Below are 15,290 nucleotides of genomic sequence, written 5' to 3'. Positions count from 1 at the left end.
GCAAAATAATAATAAATAATTACAATTTAACATAAAGCTTAAAAAGTCTATTCAAGATAACAGCAAATATGGAAAACAAAAAGAAAGACCCACAGTATGAGAAATATATGACACTAGCTCACTCTGGATTAACCTTACAGTTCCTGCTAACATAACAGTTCCTAGATAGTACAGAGGACTGGCTGAATGATGGATCACATTCTCTGAAAGCCAACACAGAAGGTTAAGACTTTGATTTAAGTAAAGTAACAAGGCTTCAGTGAAAGACATGCAACATTCTGTCTCCAACATTAGCACCAAAAACAAACAAAAAAATGGTAAGGGTGGTGGCGGAGAATAGAGAAGACAGCCATTTTGCTACACAGATTAAAATGGTAGGATATTGTATAGTACCTTCTGTGAGATCTTCAATGGCTTTTCTCACCCCTCTGTCAAATGCTCGCGCATCAGCAGGGCTTAGAAAAGTGAGTCCAAATTTTCGGTTGTCAACTTTCCAGTGGTGAAATGTAGGATTTGCCTTAGTGTAGATCAAGTCCTTTTTCACATAGCATTCCAGCACCACCTGGGGTGAAAATGCAAAGATGTGCAATGATGATATTTACAGGCAAAGGACACAAGTTTATTAGTGTAATTTACTACTTCCTCTTGCATGCATTAAAAAAATAATTAAATCTGCTTGCTTTGCAGTTGCTTGATATGATTCTCCTTTCAACACCAGAAATCAGGAAAATTAAATGAGAAGACAACATGTTTAAAACATTTCCTGCTTGGCTGACACAGGAACACAAACCTTTACATTACACACCATATTTCATATGCAAAGTTAGATTTAATTTACTTAGGAACTTATTCTTCACATGTGTGTATATAATATTGTACCATTTCAGGATTCATGACTTTACTCCTTTTCATACAAAATGGAATCTAATCTATATTGCTATATAGTTAGTACCATGGAGTCATTGCTGTTCTTCATTATCCATTGTTAAATGAAATATGCTTAATCTTAGAACACATGGCCAGACTCAACCACAGTTTCAACTGGGAAATTATCTTAGACCAAGCTAAATCCAAAAATGCTAGGGAATTCCTGGAAGCCTGGCATTTAGATAAATAGACACAAAGAGATAAATCACATTTACATATAGTTCAAAAGAGACAATAAAAAAGCTAAAAAGGAAACAAAAAACTAGAACATATCCTCTCCAGCAGTTTACACTCAGATAAGCAGGGATTAACACAAGACAAACAATCAAGCAGAAAACAATAGCCTAATCAAGGAACTACCAATGAGAAAACTATATTCCCACCAACACTGGCATTGCAACCTATTGTGTATAAACAGGGAACAAGCCCCACACTGCAAGCAAACAACTAAGCTCAGAGAATACTAAGGATTCTACAGTTCAACCCTAAGTTACAAATATCCTTTTCTTTTGAGCAATTAGTACCATACTGACCATTCACATCTCATAATCAACCATGTTATCATTATTCTTTTTCTCTTCCTCTGTTCGTATCCTCCAGACAAACTGGACTATACTGGTAGAAGGCCAATGGGCATGCTATTTAGAATGTACTAGGGTTTAATTTATTATAGTGGTTTGACCCTAAGTGCATCTCTAAACCAATATCACTGAATCAGTGAAGTCCAGCTCATTCAAAAACATCTGTATGACCAAACCATAATAACTGATTCATCATCTCATTCTGTATTTATTTTAACAGTACCTTCATTTATCAGGGGTTTATCCACTCACTGTAGAACAACTACATTTTAACAGCTTCCAAAATGTTATGATTTTTGGGATGGTGGGAACTATCCACCAACAATTTTGCTATTTCCCCCATTCAACAGGAAACAGCTAACACCTATGTATTGCGTTATTGGTTAAGACTTGGATAGTGAGACCTGAATTATAACTGGCACTGAACATAACAACCCTGTAAGTTAATTTAAGTTATTCATTTATGATTGAGTTGTAAATTAAGTTATTCATTATAAAGGTTTAAAGGTTTCCTCTGTCCAGCCAAGGGAGCATGCATTGCCTGAGAGATGTTTCCATCATCATGCGGCCAGCATGAAAATACGGAATACAGTGACCTTTCCCACTAAAGTGGTACCTATTTATCAGCTTGCATTTGCATGCTTCTGAACTGTTAGGTTGGCAGAAGCTGGAGCGAGTAATGGGAGCTCACCCCATCATGCAGCACTTGGGTCTCGAACCTGGGCTATCAGCTTTCCAGCTGACAAGTTTAGGGTTTTAATAGCTGAGTCATAACTTCTTATTCATTCAAATGCAATTCAGAACTCCCTGGAGAAATGGTAAGCAACTTGGTTAATATGCACCCTTCTTTCTGTTGACAGGATATGCGTGTGTGTGTGTGTGTGTGTGTGTGTGTGTATATATATATATATATGTGTGTGTGTGTGTGTGTGTGTGTGTATGTGTATATATAAATATATGTGTGTGTGTATAAATATTGGTGTGTGTGTGTGCTTGTGTGTACTCGCACACGTTGCAAAAAGTACTGGCTATACTTTTAGTGACAAACGTGAGGAATTTGGGGTGTAGAGCAAAGGCAAAAGCATGCTTAAAGTCCCACATCTGATGGGACCACTTCATTTTTGAGAGGCATCCAGAAAGCTAGCTTGATTTGAAGAAACAAACTTCTTTAAAAGAAGGGGAAGAGGCAGAAGATTTAATGAGGGGAATAAAGCCCAAAGCAACCCAACTAGGAGTTAAAATCGTTGCCACAGAAAATTAAAATGAAGAGATGGAATGATTTTCTTTATAAATGCAATTGTCTGCTATACATTAACTTACCTTATTTAAAGTATCTAAAATATATAAACTGCTTCTAGTTCATACTCTGCTTTTACCAACAGTAATTCAACCCATAACTAACTTGTTTTTGTTCTTTGTCAATTCTTCTTGCCTCAGAAATACTCTCTCCCCTTTCTTGTATTTCCTGGCTAGGATCACATTTGACTACCATTGGAATGGAATATTGCTGAGAAAGGCAGAGTTGGCTGAGACTTTGAAGACTTCACACTGCAACTTTTATTGCAGGTCTCATTTGTTATGTCCAAGACCTAAAGATGCAACAAGACATGTATCTGTTATCTCTTTAATTTGTTACCCCATCTTTGGATTAGACTAGAATAAACTTTTGGACAGGGACACCTTCTGATAAAAAGTGAGCAAGAAGAGAAGTCCCAAAATTTGAGAGTTATTTGTCCCAAAGTAGCAGGAAGCTGTGGTCATAGCAAGTCACAGTCATGGCAAAGAGCTTAGTTTAAATCATACTGGCATTTTTGCTCTACCAGACTCTACCTCAAATGAAATAGTATGAATAATTCAGTCCCATTTCAAAAGCTTGAGTTACGCCATACAATGTGGCTGGCTTTGCTAGTTTTTTTTTAAAAAAATATTTCTAATTTGTTTAGCAATTTTTTTGGGGGGAATGTGTTGTTTTCCATTCTCATTCTCTTTAAATGTTTAAGGAGTTTAAACATTAATATGCACCTTGCTCTTTGTGAAAACAATAGATAACATTCATTTGCACTAAGAGAAGCTTTGTAGATGTGTCATGCCGGAGCTTAAGAAATGTTAAGAAAGATTGGTAGGGAGGGGACATTTTGGAAGAAAAGGGCCCAAAGTCAATAAATACCAAATCAATTTAATTTACCAGTTTGTCTTTTTGCCTTTCTCCATGGATGAGAAATCCATTCCTTCCATTGGCCTCTGTGCACTGGATCTTGCAGACACCAACCCTACTAAGGCCACCTCCTTCTTGGGGCAGCCATCCTCCACTGGAGTCATCTCGGGTCATAACCACAGCTTTGACTCGCACAATATAGCTGTCACTGCAACAGACAAAAAACAGGAGGAGAATAAATCACAGAGTACATTTCACAGATTTCAGCATCTAATTATCTAGACACTACAGGAAAAAATCAGTCCTCTTCTGGGGTTGTAGACCTCAATTAAAAAAAACGTGATCTGCCACCACAGCTAAAAAGTGATACAACAGAAAGATTCCAGGTGTCATTCATGCTCAATCCAGCCGAAGACCTAAAACTGCCTGGAGGAAAATCTTCATATATTGAGAAAGTAGATCTTATTCTGCATGTGAGCAACCTACATTCGGCACCAAGGGAACTCAAATTTAATTCCACATGCTAAATGATGCAGATGATTTTAAAAAAAAAATAGGGATGGGGGAGGATGAATAGTTAACAATTTATGGAGTGAGATCAATGTTTATGTTTCATCTCAAAACAAAAAGATTCAATCCGACCTTATGGGCTCTTGCTGGTGAAAAGCTGACATCAGAACAAATGCATTAGAAGAGAAAGCTGCAGCGTGACTCCGGCTGTATGGAGCTATTGGTACTTGAAACGGGAAGGTCAGAACTGTAAATATATGTTATTGGAGATGAGGGAGAGGAATGGTAGGATAGAAGGGCAAGTTGAAGGGTAAGGTATCCAAGTACAATACAACAGCATTACTCAGCTTTCCATCCTTCCGAGGTTGGTAAAATGAGGAGCCAGATTGCTGGGAGCAATATGCTGACTCTGTAAACCACTTAGACAGGGCTGAAAAGCACTGTGAAGCAGTATATAAGTGCTATTGCTATTATTCTAGAAACCTTAGGATTAAGAGAAGGACCCTTTAATTTTGCTTTTATTTCCTTTCTGTTTTGCCAGGTTCTGAATCCCACACAACTTATCCCAAGCTTACCCAGAGGAATCTTTTGTTACACTACAAACATTCCAGCAGGAATGAAATCCTTTCTTAAAAGATCAAATCATGTAGCTTGCCTGAAGAAGCTCCATCTCTCTCTCTCTCTCTTCAGCTCTTTCCGATTAATAGAATATAAACTATTTTCCTTACAGAAAGAAAATATCCAAGAAGATACTCGCATAAACCCATGATCAAATCCTTAATAAAGGATTGCATTAGAATAAATGCAACCGAATTTCACAGACGCAGCTTTCAATCTGGGCTTTCTATCAGTAATAGAAACACTTTGTATTTTGTGGAGGTTTGTATGATACAATGTGATTTCAACTTCAGCTAATCCTCAACTTACAACAATTTGTTTAGTGACTGTTCAATGTTACAATATCACTGAAAAAAGTGACTTACAACCAGTTTTCACACTTATGACCATAGTATCACAGACACACCTCACACAGACACACACACGCACACACAAACAAACATGCCTGATAAAGTATCACTCATTTATTGCTTTTCTACCACAGGCTTGATGAACAAAGGCAAATGGAAATAAATCAATAGTTCTTATTACTCTGTCTGTCTGTCCATCCACACATTCAGGGTATGTTTGCCCAGTAATAAGAACACCAGATCAGCACTCTATTGAAAAAGTAGACCCTATCAACCTTTTAAGATATTTACCTCCCATGTAATAATGTCCAAGGACTATAAATAACTCCCTTAAGCAACTTTCCTGTCCTGGAAGTTCTAAACTCAAGCTATTTTGAGGGCAGTGTTTCATCTGTACATCTTATATTAATTGGCTACTCTAATTCAATTGAAGCCTGTGATGGTGGGAGCTTTAGGAAAATGACTATCCCCAAACTAATAAGCTAATTGGTAAATACCTAGTCCCTTCGATCACTCTTTTCATAGTTTGTTTTCTGTCTAGAACAAGAGCCATCATTTAAGAGCAAAGAGATATCCCTAGATCAACCAGAATGAAAAGACCAAATAAGATCTCCCACATGTTTTTTTTTAAAAAATGGAAGTATTGTTTTCTTTATCACTTGAGGTATAGCTGGATGCTATATTATATGCTATATATACATGCTGCTGATAGCATGGACTTCCATGCCAACATCCATCAAGCCTTCAATATAGTATCTATGTAAAGAATCTGGTCCAAAGACAACTTTAATAAATACTAGATTACTGCTTATCAGGTAAACAGAAAATATACTAAACGGCTCTAACGTTTGACTTCCAGCACCTAATGTAATATCTGCATCAGAGGTTATCTGACTAAATAAGACTGGGGTCAGTGCCATTTGTATCTCTGTTCATGGTATACCGGTAAGTAATAAAAAATGGTTTATAATGAATTTGGATGATAGAAGAATGTTTACAAAGAATAGGAAAAAATGAAAAAAAAAATAAGACAGAAATGCTGGTTATAAAATTGTGGGTAGTATGTAGTTAGTTGCAAAGATGTTTGCCAAATGGAGCAAAATAAGATACACAGAAAGAGTGCTTCTGCTTGTGTTTGGAAATGTATGATGCTGGGTATGCCAGGCAAAAGGAAAACAATGGAAATGCCATGGGAATGAGGTACTTATATGTATGATGATACAGTGCATATAGCAATAGCACTTAGACTTACGTACTGCTTTATAGTGCTTTACAGCCCTCTCTAAGCGGTTTACAGAGTCAGCCTATTGCCCCCAACAATCTGGGTCCTCATTTTACTGACCTCAGAAGGATGGAAGGCTGAGTCAACCTTGAGCCTGGTAAGACTCGAACTGTGATAAGAAAAGCGTAATAAGATCCAGAATAAATGGGTGCCCCATGAATGTGGATTGAATATAAAGTCAATGACCAGTATGAAATAAAAGAGAATGAATGAGGATTAAGGTGGCAAAATAAATATATGAAAGAGGAATGAACAGATCAAGAAAAGGGGAAAGATGGGGAAATTCATGGCAGTTTATGAGATCCTAAAAAAGAGAGAGGTAAGAATTTAAAGATCAAAAGACAGATGGATAGTAAAGTATGGTAATTAAATACTACCTTATTAGATTTCTTTTAATTTTTTTCTTACCTCCTATTTTTCTTTAGTTTTCTGGTTACTTTCTACTTTTTTCCTGAGGCTATACACATGCGTTGCTAACTCCAAACTCCACCCACCCGCAGTATTGTGAGACCCTATGTTTGTATCTTCATTAAGAATGATATATCACTCACTCTATATAGGCTACATACCCTGTAACAAAGATAAAGAAAAAAATCCGTTTGACTTCAGTTTGGATATTAATTTCCGAAGAGATGAATTTCTTCTGTATCAGGTATTGTATGCAAAACAATATATCCATTTTATAATAAAAGCATTGATTTATGCTACATTCTATGTTTCTAGAAGGCATTTAGCATTTTCAACTTGGTGCTCTGTCTTAGTCCTGTTTTGATACCTCCCTCAAGTCATAGTAAGCTGAAATCCAACACAACTTGAAAGGCCATTAGGCTGAAGAAAATGGAGGTATTTTCAAGATTTGAATGGTATTTTCTCTTAATGGTGGTTATTGGTAGCATTTTTAGTGTTCCAAAATGAGATTCAGTTTACAATGGATATCCTTTTGTGAAACAATTAAGGAAACGTTTCTGTATTATTCACATTGATTCAAAATAAATCTACATTTCTCTTCAATGCAGGGTATTTTGGGCATATTAGCGTTAAGTCTCTTTTTAGATGCTACTTGGTAAATATAGCCTTTGCCAAGAAGCACAAATGCTACCATATAAAACATCCTTTTCTAAATATCTGAAGGTAAAATACTCTGGGCACACAGTTATTGACTGTGAACCTATTCTGCTTAGAGACTGAAAACAGCAATGCGGATGAAATATGATTTCAAAACAATTATGCTTCCTTGCTGACATGAATGAACTATGTCTTGATGAGCATTAACATTATTAATAGTACTTATGCAACACTGCTCAATTGCTTAAAAGTCTTTCTCATACATTACCCTTATGATAGCCATGTACAATAATCAGCAGCATTCACAGGATATTGCAGCTGCAGTTTTGAGAATGTGCCAACCTAAAGTTTTAGACATAGGTACATTGTTCAGTTTATGATAGGCCAAAGTCCCACTCAGACTTGAAGATTCCCATACACTCTTACTTTAAAATAAGCCCAATCTAGTTCAGTGGGTTTTCTCTTTCTCTTTCTTTCTTTTTCCTTGCACTTTCCCCCCTCTTGTTTCTTTTCTTTCTTTCTTTAAGTTTAGCTTGTATTATTTAGTATGACTGTCAGACCAAAGGCCTTATTTATTTCAAAGGGGAGGTGAAAAAATTATTAATTTCAAACAGTTTTATAGTTTCATAAAGTGACCGACAGGAAAAAACAACAACACAATGAATGTGATAATAGTCAACGCTATCTTCAAAACCATAGCTTGTAACTTCTGTACCTAATATAGATCCATCCATCCATCCTCAACAGATGTGGATGTCTTAAACAGCAAATGGGAAATAAAAATCTGCTGAGCCGCAGCTTGGAGAAAGTTGATATCATGGAGTAGTAAGATAAGGAGGACCATATCTTCCCCATCTCCACTGAAGAGACCCATTCACAGTAATGGTAATATAGTGACCTGATCTACAGATTGGAATAAAGACAAAAGGAAGAAAGCTCCATGATCAGATGTACCATGGTTTATCATTATGGCTAAAGAATTGCAGTTGCTTATAACTTAATATCTTCTAGGTGTGATTCCCTCCCCCCACAACACATACACAATTTCCACAATCTTAGCTGATTTGAATGTTGCCAGGTTAGTTGGAAACTTATGGGAGGCAGAGCAGGGTGCAGTTTTTATAGCTATGACTTGTGTATTTCATAAGTATAATTATAATATTCTCTAGGAGACAAAGGTTTATAATTTCTTCAGAAAATCACAAATAGCCTGATATACTATTAGCATGATATAGCAGCACTGAGGTTATCTAAAAAAAATCAATTGATTGAGCTGTGCATTTTGAAAACCTCAAAGAATAATCCTATTCTAGATTCTAGGGCACTATATCCTGTGTATTTGTATGTGTGTATACTTTTTAACTTCCTAGTTGGGACCCAAGACCCTAATCAAATGATACTGAAAAAACTGCATTACTTATAAAAACTTGCAAAATAGCTGCTCTTCCCTTTGTTAATCAGACCCTGTGACTGGATTATCAAATTTATGTCAGAATAAGGGCAACCCATTCAGTACAGTTAAAATCTTGACAAGTGAAGCCGCTTTCTGATTTTTGTCAGCTTGGATACAACAAATGCAAATTGTCTAAAAAAAAAAAAAAGCACAGTCCAATTATAAATATTTCAAAAATCCTAATATTCTAATTAAAGAAATGTTAATATCTGTAAGGATGTGATAAGGGAAAAATCTGCAATGAAGCCAAAGGCAGATCTATCACCTTTAACTGAGGAGATATGACAGCTGGGAGATATGACAGCTGGGAGAACAACCTTTAGATAAAAAAGAAAGAGCTGCAGCCTAGACAATGATCCAATAAGAGGGAACAGAATCCATAGCAGGAATGGGGTAGAAAAAGCATTTAAGGGAGAATTGATTCTCTCTTATTCTCTGGTCAGAGAGCGGGGAAGTGATTTCAGACTTGCAATATTCTGTTACTGTAATCTTACAATAAAGATAGTATTAGTATTCTTGGTTTTCATTTCTGCAGTATCTTGAAGGGCTCACAAACTGGAAAAGCAACAAGCAACTGAAATGATCTGTCAGAAAGATGGACAAATCCTCCCCAATAATATAATATTGCAATTCAGGGATATTGTCCACTTAGAGATAAGGGAAAGTACACTGGCTAGGGAATCTGCAATCAGCAAATGTAATGATGACTGTCAGAGGGAGACTAAATGGATCTTCAGACTACCTGTAGTTTCTGTGAGAACATGCAACCAACATCAATGAAGTGATTATTTAAGGGACTTTCTGATATATCTGGGGAAGTTTCCTGCACTTCTAAGTCAGACATCTTTTTTTGAGGCCTTAGGCCATAACACTCAGGAAGGCGGAATAAATGGATAACCTAGACATCAGGGTGATGATTCTTCTTCCAATGTCTTTGATCAAAATTATAGCACCAATTATAGCTCCTTAGAATTCTAAGCTAAACATTAAGGTTTAACAAGAACAGAAATAGTGAACTGCCAATACATTTATGAATAAACATAAGTTAAAACTCATTTTACCACCGTTATGACTTTGAAATGGGCTATTAACAAGTGGATGGGTGTGGGAGATATCTTTTGGAATTCTTTCCAGAGGAATATATTGCCAGATTTACCTCACCACCTCCTCAAATATGAATATATGAATAGGAAAGACTAATAATAATTTATTAATTGTGCTGGCTTTAGCCCAGGGGTATCAAACACAAGGCCCATGGGCCAGATCCGGCTCTCCTGTGATGTGGTTGGCTCCGGCCTGTGGGGCTGTCCTGGAAAATGTAAGGGGCTGGCCCGCATTGCTTCAGCCAGGTCTACCCAATGCGAAGAGGAAACATGCCAGCAGTTTGGGGAGTGGCATCACACCCACCCAGTCAGCCATGCTCAGTGAGTGATGTCAAGCTGGCCATGCCCACTCATTTGGCTACGCCTGCCCAGTCCCGCCCCCCCTGATGTCAACCAAGCCCTGATGCGGCCCTTAATGAAATTGAGTTTGACACCCCAGCTGTAGACATTTACACTCAGGAGTAATATGTGTCTCAACTGCAAGCTAGAGAAAATGAGTAAGAGATTGCTATTCATATCCTACTTTCTGACTTCTGATAGGCATCTGGTGGACTACTGTGGGATGCTAGATGAGATAGGTTTTAGTCTAAAGTCAGCTTGACTCTCTTTATTTCTTCTACTTGACTGAAAGTCTGGTAACCAAGGCAAAAAATTTGGAATTACCCAGGCTGGTTCTCTTTGGACAGGTGTTTCTTTTCTTTTTTTTAAAAGAAAATATCAATAAATGGATAGAGAAGTACTCAAGTTATACAATTCATACTCAACCTAACATTAATAAAAGATAAACCATAGCAAGCAAAGTTTTATTATATTGAAATGTTAAATGTTTTAGCTTAATGTCAAAATCTGTAGTAGTAATCCATAAATATTTTTTTTAAAAGAAAAAACCCACCCTAAAATATTATAGATTTTAATTTTTAATTCCTGATTTTTCTCTCCCTCCTTTCAACCAATTTATAGTTACCTACTGGTATAAACTTAAGAAACCATACTCAAAGTGCTTTTATTTATCTTGTTGCATATTAAATGATATACATGGATACCATTCTTACTTAAAATGGTTTCAGACAGGTGTCTTTTTCTTTAAACAAGTTACAGTCTCTCCTACATTCTGAAAAAAAAAGGATGCTTAGGTTTTGCAAGCTCAGATTGGTCACAATGCATGATGTAAGATTATGTGGATTCACAATATAAAGAGATGAAATCTGTCTTCACTGACAAAATAGTGTTAAGATTCACAAATTGGATCGTTACTTTTTCATTTAGACAGCTTAGTTTGTGAACATACATGCATTTTTCATGTGAAAAAAATGCAAGTATAACATTTCTAAATTTCCTTTGAATGTTGAAGCCAAACTTCTGTCATCCTGACTTTTTAACATACCCTGATATGATATTATCTGAATGTGCTGGCATATGGATTTGTTAATTTGTTAATCAAGATAATCTTATATCACCAATCTGAGCTTGCAAAGCCCAAGCATCCTTATTCCCCTTACGAAAGCATCAAATCTCTTTGGCACAGCAATGCACTTTAAGAATGGAGTGCTCTTAATGACTTCACAATTTACAATGAAATAATCATCTGGCTCTGAAGCACCCATTCAGCAAAAGAACATTATAGTGTCAGAGGTCAAAGGCAGGCGTTGTTAAATCAGGGGCAGACAAAGGGGAAGGGTGGAATTCAATAACGAAGCAAATTAATGGCTGAAACTCCATTCAGAATCTGTGCTAATTCCATTCAGCTTCACATTCTGCGTCTGCATTCACATGATGTGTTCGTCAAAAGGAGCAAAACAGATTGATCCAATTATGTCTAAAGAGGGCATTTAATTGATTAACTGGAAGGTGTATATATATATTTTTTAAAGCTTTAGACTTTTTGGGGTGGGGAAAAAGACTGATACTTTCTTGAAACACTGTTAAACATTTTTAACAATTCTATTTTCACTTAAGGGCATCACTTTGTTTTAAAAATTAATATGTTAACACATTCCAAAGATTAAGGAGGTAATATTGTGAAGTGAATCACCTCAGGCTACTGGTTTTAATATTTTTGGCTACATTAATATTTATGGTACTCCCAGAATTACAGTAAATTTGCAAAGTAGCTAACATTTTAGTATACTTTGTTGTTTTACTATCTATAATTCTTAGCTATCTTTTCAATCTTTTGTTTGTCAAATTCTGTCAGAAATTTAGAAATGCTAGTGGTCGCCAAGGGCTTTATTCTAAACCCCAGATGAATTCGTATTGAATCTTAATGACTGCCAGGCTTTTTTTTAAAAAAAAAAACAACACCAAACAATTCTACAAAAATTGTAGCATCAAAGAGACCACCTTCACTGCTCCTAGCAGGAAAATACTACTTTGTGGGAAAATCCTGTAGGTGCAACTGAAACACACCAACTTGGGCAACTGAAAGATTAGAATCTTGCTCAATGTGAATAAACTTTACATCATAAAACAAATGTACTCTTATCCATGCTATCTACTTATTAGAACCACCAATTAACTATCTGTAAGGGTTTATACCAGGAGAAACATTTGCTGAAATGGTTGCCATGTAAGATTTGCCTCTGAGAAATGGACACCACAGCAAGTATGGAAGTTTCAAAACCACCATTTACAGAAGGTGGATTGAGGATACTCTTATCCCAGTAGGAGTTTGAAGGGCCAAAGGCATTTCTTCCAATAAATATGTTAAGGGACAATGTTTTTTTTTTTTTTTTTGCAGTATTTCTGCCACCTGTTTAGTTTTATTTTTAAATAAAGGAATATTTTTAAAATAACAATTGGGACAAGGAGTCTAGTGCAGTGGCCCCCAACCTTTTTTGTGCCGCGGCCCGGTACCGGCATCACAAAATGATCCGTGGCCCGGTACCAGCATCAGCACGCATGACAAGGCAAGGCGAGCCGAGCGACCGGCCAGCCAGCCGTCCCCCGCTTCTCCCCGCCATCTTCAACTCCTCCTTTGTACCTTTGTCGATGGGCTTCGCTTCGGGATGGCTTCGGGACGGTCGCTCGGCTCGCCTTGCCTTGGGTGCTGAAAGAATCCTCGCGCCTTAGTTTCGTTCGAAGCCCCCCCCTTCGATGAAACTAAGGCGCGAGGATTCCTTCAGGACCCAAACACCGCTTTCCAACCAGAAAAGCTCACCTGGAAGCACTTTCTCGTCAAACAAGATGGCGGCGCCCAGCAAACCGGCGGCCCGGTAGGAAATGTTCCACGGACCGGGACCGGTCCGCGGCCCGGTGGTTGGGGACCCCTGGTCCAGTGAGCACAATGGGAGGTGTCTACTGGTCTACTGCTATGTATAATATATGCAGCAGTGGGTTCCTACCTGTTCCACTATCGGTTCGATGATCAATCGCACATGTATGCATGTGCACCTAATGCACGCACTAGCTTTCCCCACACCAGTTGAGGCCTCCAGTGCCAATCAACTGAGAGGAGAAAGAAGAGAAAAGCGCAGGGGTGGTTGGGAGGGTTGATCCTGGCTTTTCTCTTCTCAGCTGATGGTTTTTTCCCTCCTCTCAGCTGATCCTTGGAGGCTTTTTTTTTTTACTACCGGTTTGGCTGAACCAGTCCAAACCGGTAGCATACCATCACTGAATATATGTTGCCAACACATGGATAACTGCACTAATTGATCATAGTTGGGAGAGAAGTAGTTAATTATATAGTTAATTAACTATGTATACACTTATACTTATTATCTTGTAAACAATTGGCAAATCAAATAAATAAATAAATAAATAAAATAAATAAATAAATAAATAAAAAATTTGCTTTTATAAGCAAACAGGATTCAAGTCTATTCGCTATAGTGGCAATCCAGAGACTAACATTCTTCAGATGCACTGGACTCTGACTCCCATCACCCTAAGTCAACAGAGAGGAAGGTTTCTCCCATTCTACAGAGTTGACCTGGAAAATTTCAGCTAATAACCCAAGTGTTGCTATAAAGCAAACTGCTAAAGTTGCTCTGACCATGTCATAGTTCAAGAATCCCCTTCTTAAATGAAGGCAATATATTACTGAACATCAGTTAAGCCAAGAAAGACAGCCTGGAAAACTTCCTGGGGATGTACTTTTAAAAAGAAACCATTCTCTAATGGTTACTTAAAGCCATTAGTCAGGCTTTCTAGGAAATGAGTTCATAATGAGCCTCATGTCAGACAATGCAAAAGCACTTCAGTCACAATAGGTAACATGTGGAGAGCTTGTCAGTTCTTCAACATGTTCTCATGTTAAAGCATGGTCAGCTACTAGCCTTCATTTATGAGAAGGCAAACTAGTCTTCTTGCATCAGCCCTCAAGCATACATAATATATTTAATAGCACACCCACAACTTTGTCAATATATCATTTCACATCATTTTTCTATTAATGTTTCTAGAAAATAGCTAGAAATAAGACATTTTCTATTTCTATTTTCTGTTGGTGGGAACATGAAGACAGTAAGTGGCAGACTACTTGCAATTTTGAAAGAAACTAGTTCTTATCTGTTCTTAAATATCTGTTTTGGTTAAGCTATAATGACAGAATTCTATTACATTTATCTGTAGGTAACAGAGCTTGTTAGAAATCAGAATGTTATATTGTGTGAAATTGCACAGCACTATTCATATGTTTCTACAACACCACATTCCTGACAGACAAAAGCATATAAGATAACTGCTGACCAATACAGTGGAACCTCCTTGGGATGATCCTCTAGGTCAAGGGTGTCAAACTCGTGTCAAGTCACGGCATTGTCATGTGACATATTGCGAGTTTCCCCCCTTCGTTAAACTGGGTGTGGGTGTGGCCAGCATGTGACACATCCAACCCTGCTCTAGGTCTTTCACACTTGGCATGTTTATTTCAGCTATTTGATCTTCTAACAATAAAGATGAAGATTCTCCCAAAACAGTTCTGAAATTCCCTGAGAGTCTCTCTGAGGTGTAAGTAGGGATAACCTGACTCTTTTCCCAAGATCAGCCAAATACAGCAAGGATATGGTTTTAACCTATGCAGATCTGAAAAAGCCTGAACTCACAGAGAATGTCTTTGCAATCCTACATAATTTAGAGTTGGCATCTGTAAATCTACAGACTTGGGGGACAAAACAGAGAAGGATTCCCAAGTCTTCATAGCCTCCCTGCCTACAGATATACCTCAACAGTCATACTGGATTGTTTAGCCTTATTTAGATGGCTTTTGTTGGCAATGGCTTGGTGTGTCAGTCCAACTTTAGTAGGCA

At 37.4% G+C, this 15,290-nt stretch overlaps 1 protein-coding gene across 4 annotated transcripts in view; it reads right to left on the bottom strand.

The window, feature by feature from the left end:
• SPRED2 (sprouty related EVH1 domain containing 2) overlaps positions 1-15,290 on the bottom strand; it is a 93,981-nt gene that overhangs the window by 26,234 nt on the left and 52,457 nt on the right. For all 4 annotated transcript variants that reach the window (XM_026668456.2, XM_087949035.1, XM_087949044.1 and 1 more), the window contains 2 exons: positions 3,694-3,871; positions 394-562 (listed from right to left, as the gene is read on the bottom strand). In XM_026668456.2, coding sequence (XP_026524241.1) covers positions 394-562; positions 3,694-3,871 — 347 coding nt within the window. The remainder of the gene's footprint in view (positions 1-393; positions 563-3,693; positions 3,872-15,290) is intronic.

Source organism: Notechis scutatus, chromosome 1 (genome assembly GCF_049901735.1).
Source record: "Notechis scutatus isolate UNSWTSFEM ecotype Mainland chromosome 1, rNotScu1.2, whole genome shotgun sequence".
NCBI lineage: Eukaryota > Metazoa > Chordata > Lepidosauria > Squamata > Elapidae > Notechis > Notechis scutatus.
Note: the sequence above shows the minus strand (reverse complement) of the source record. Positions and strands in the feature narration are given on the sequence as shown.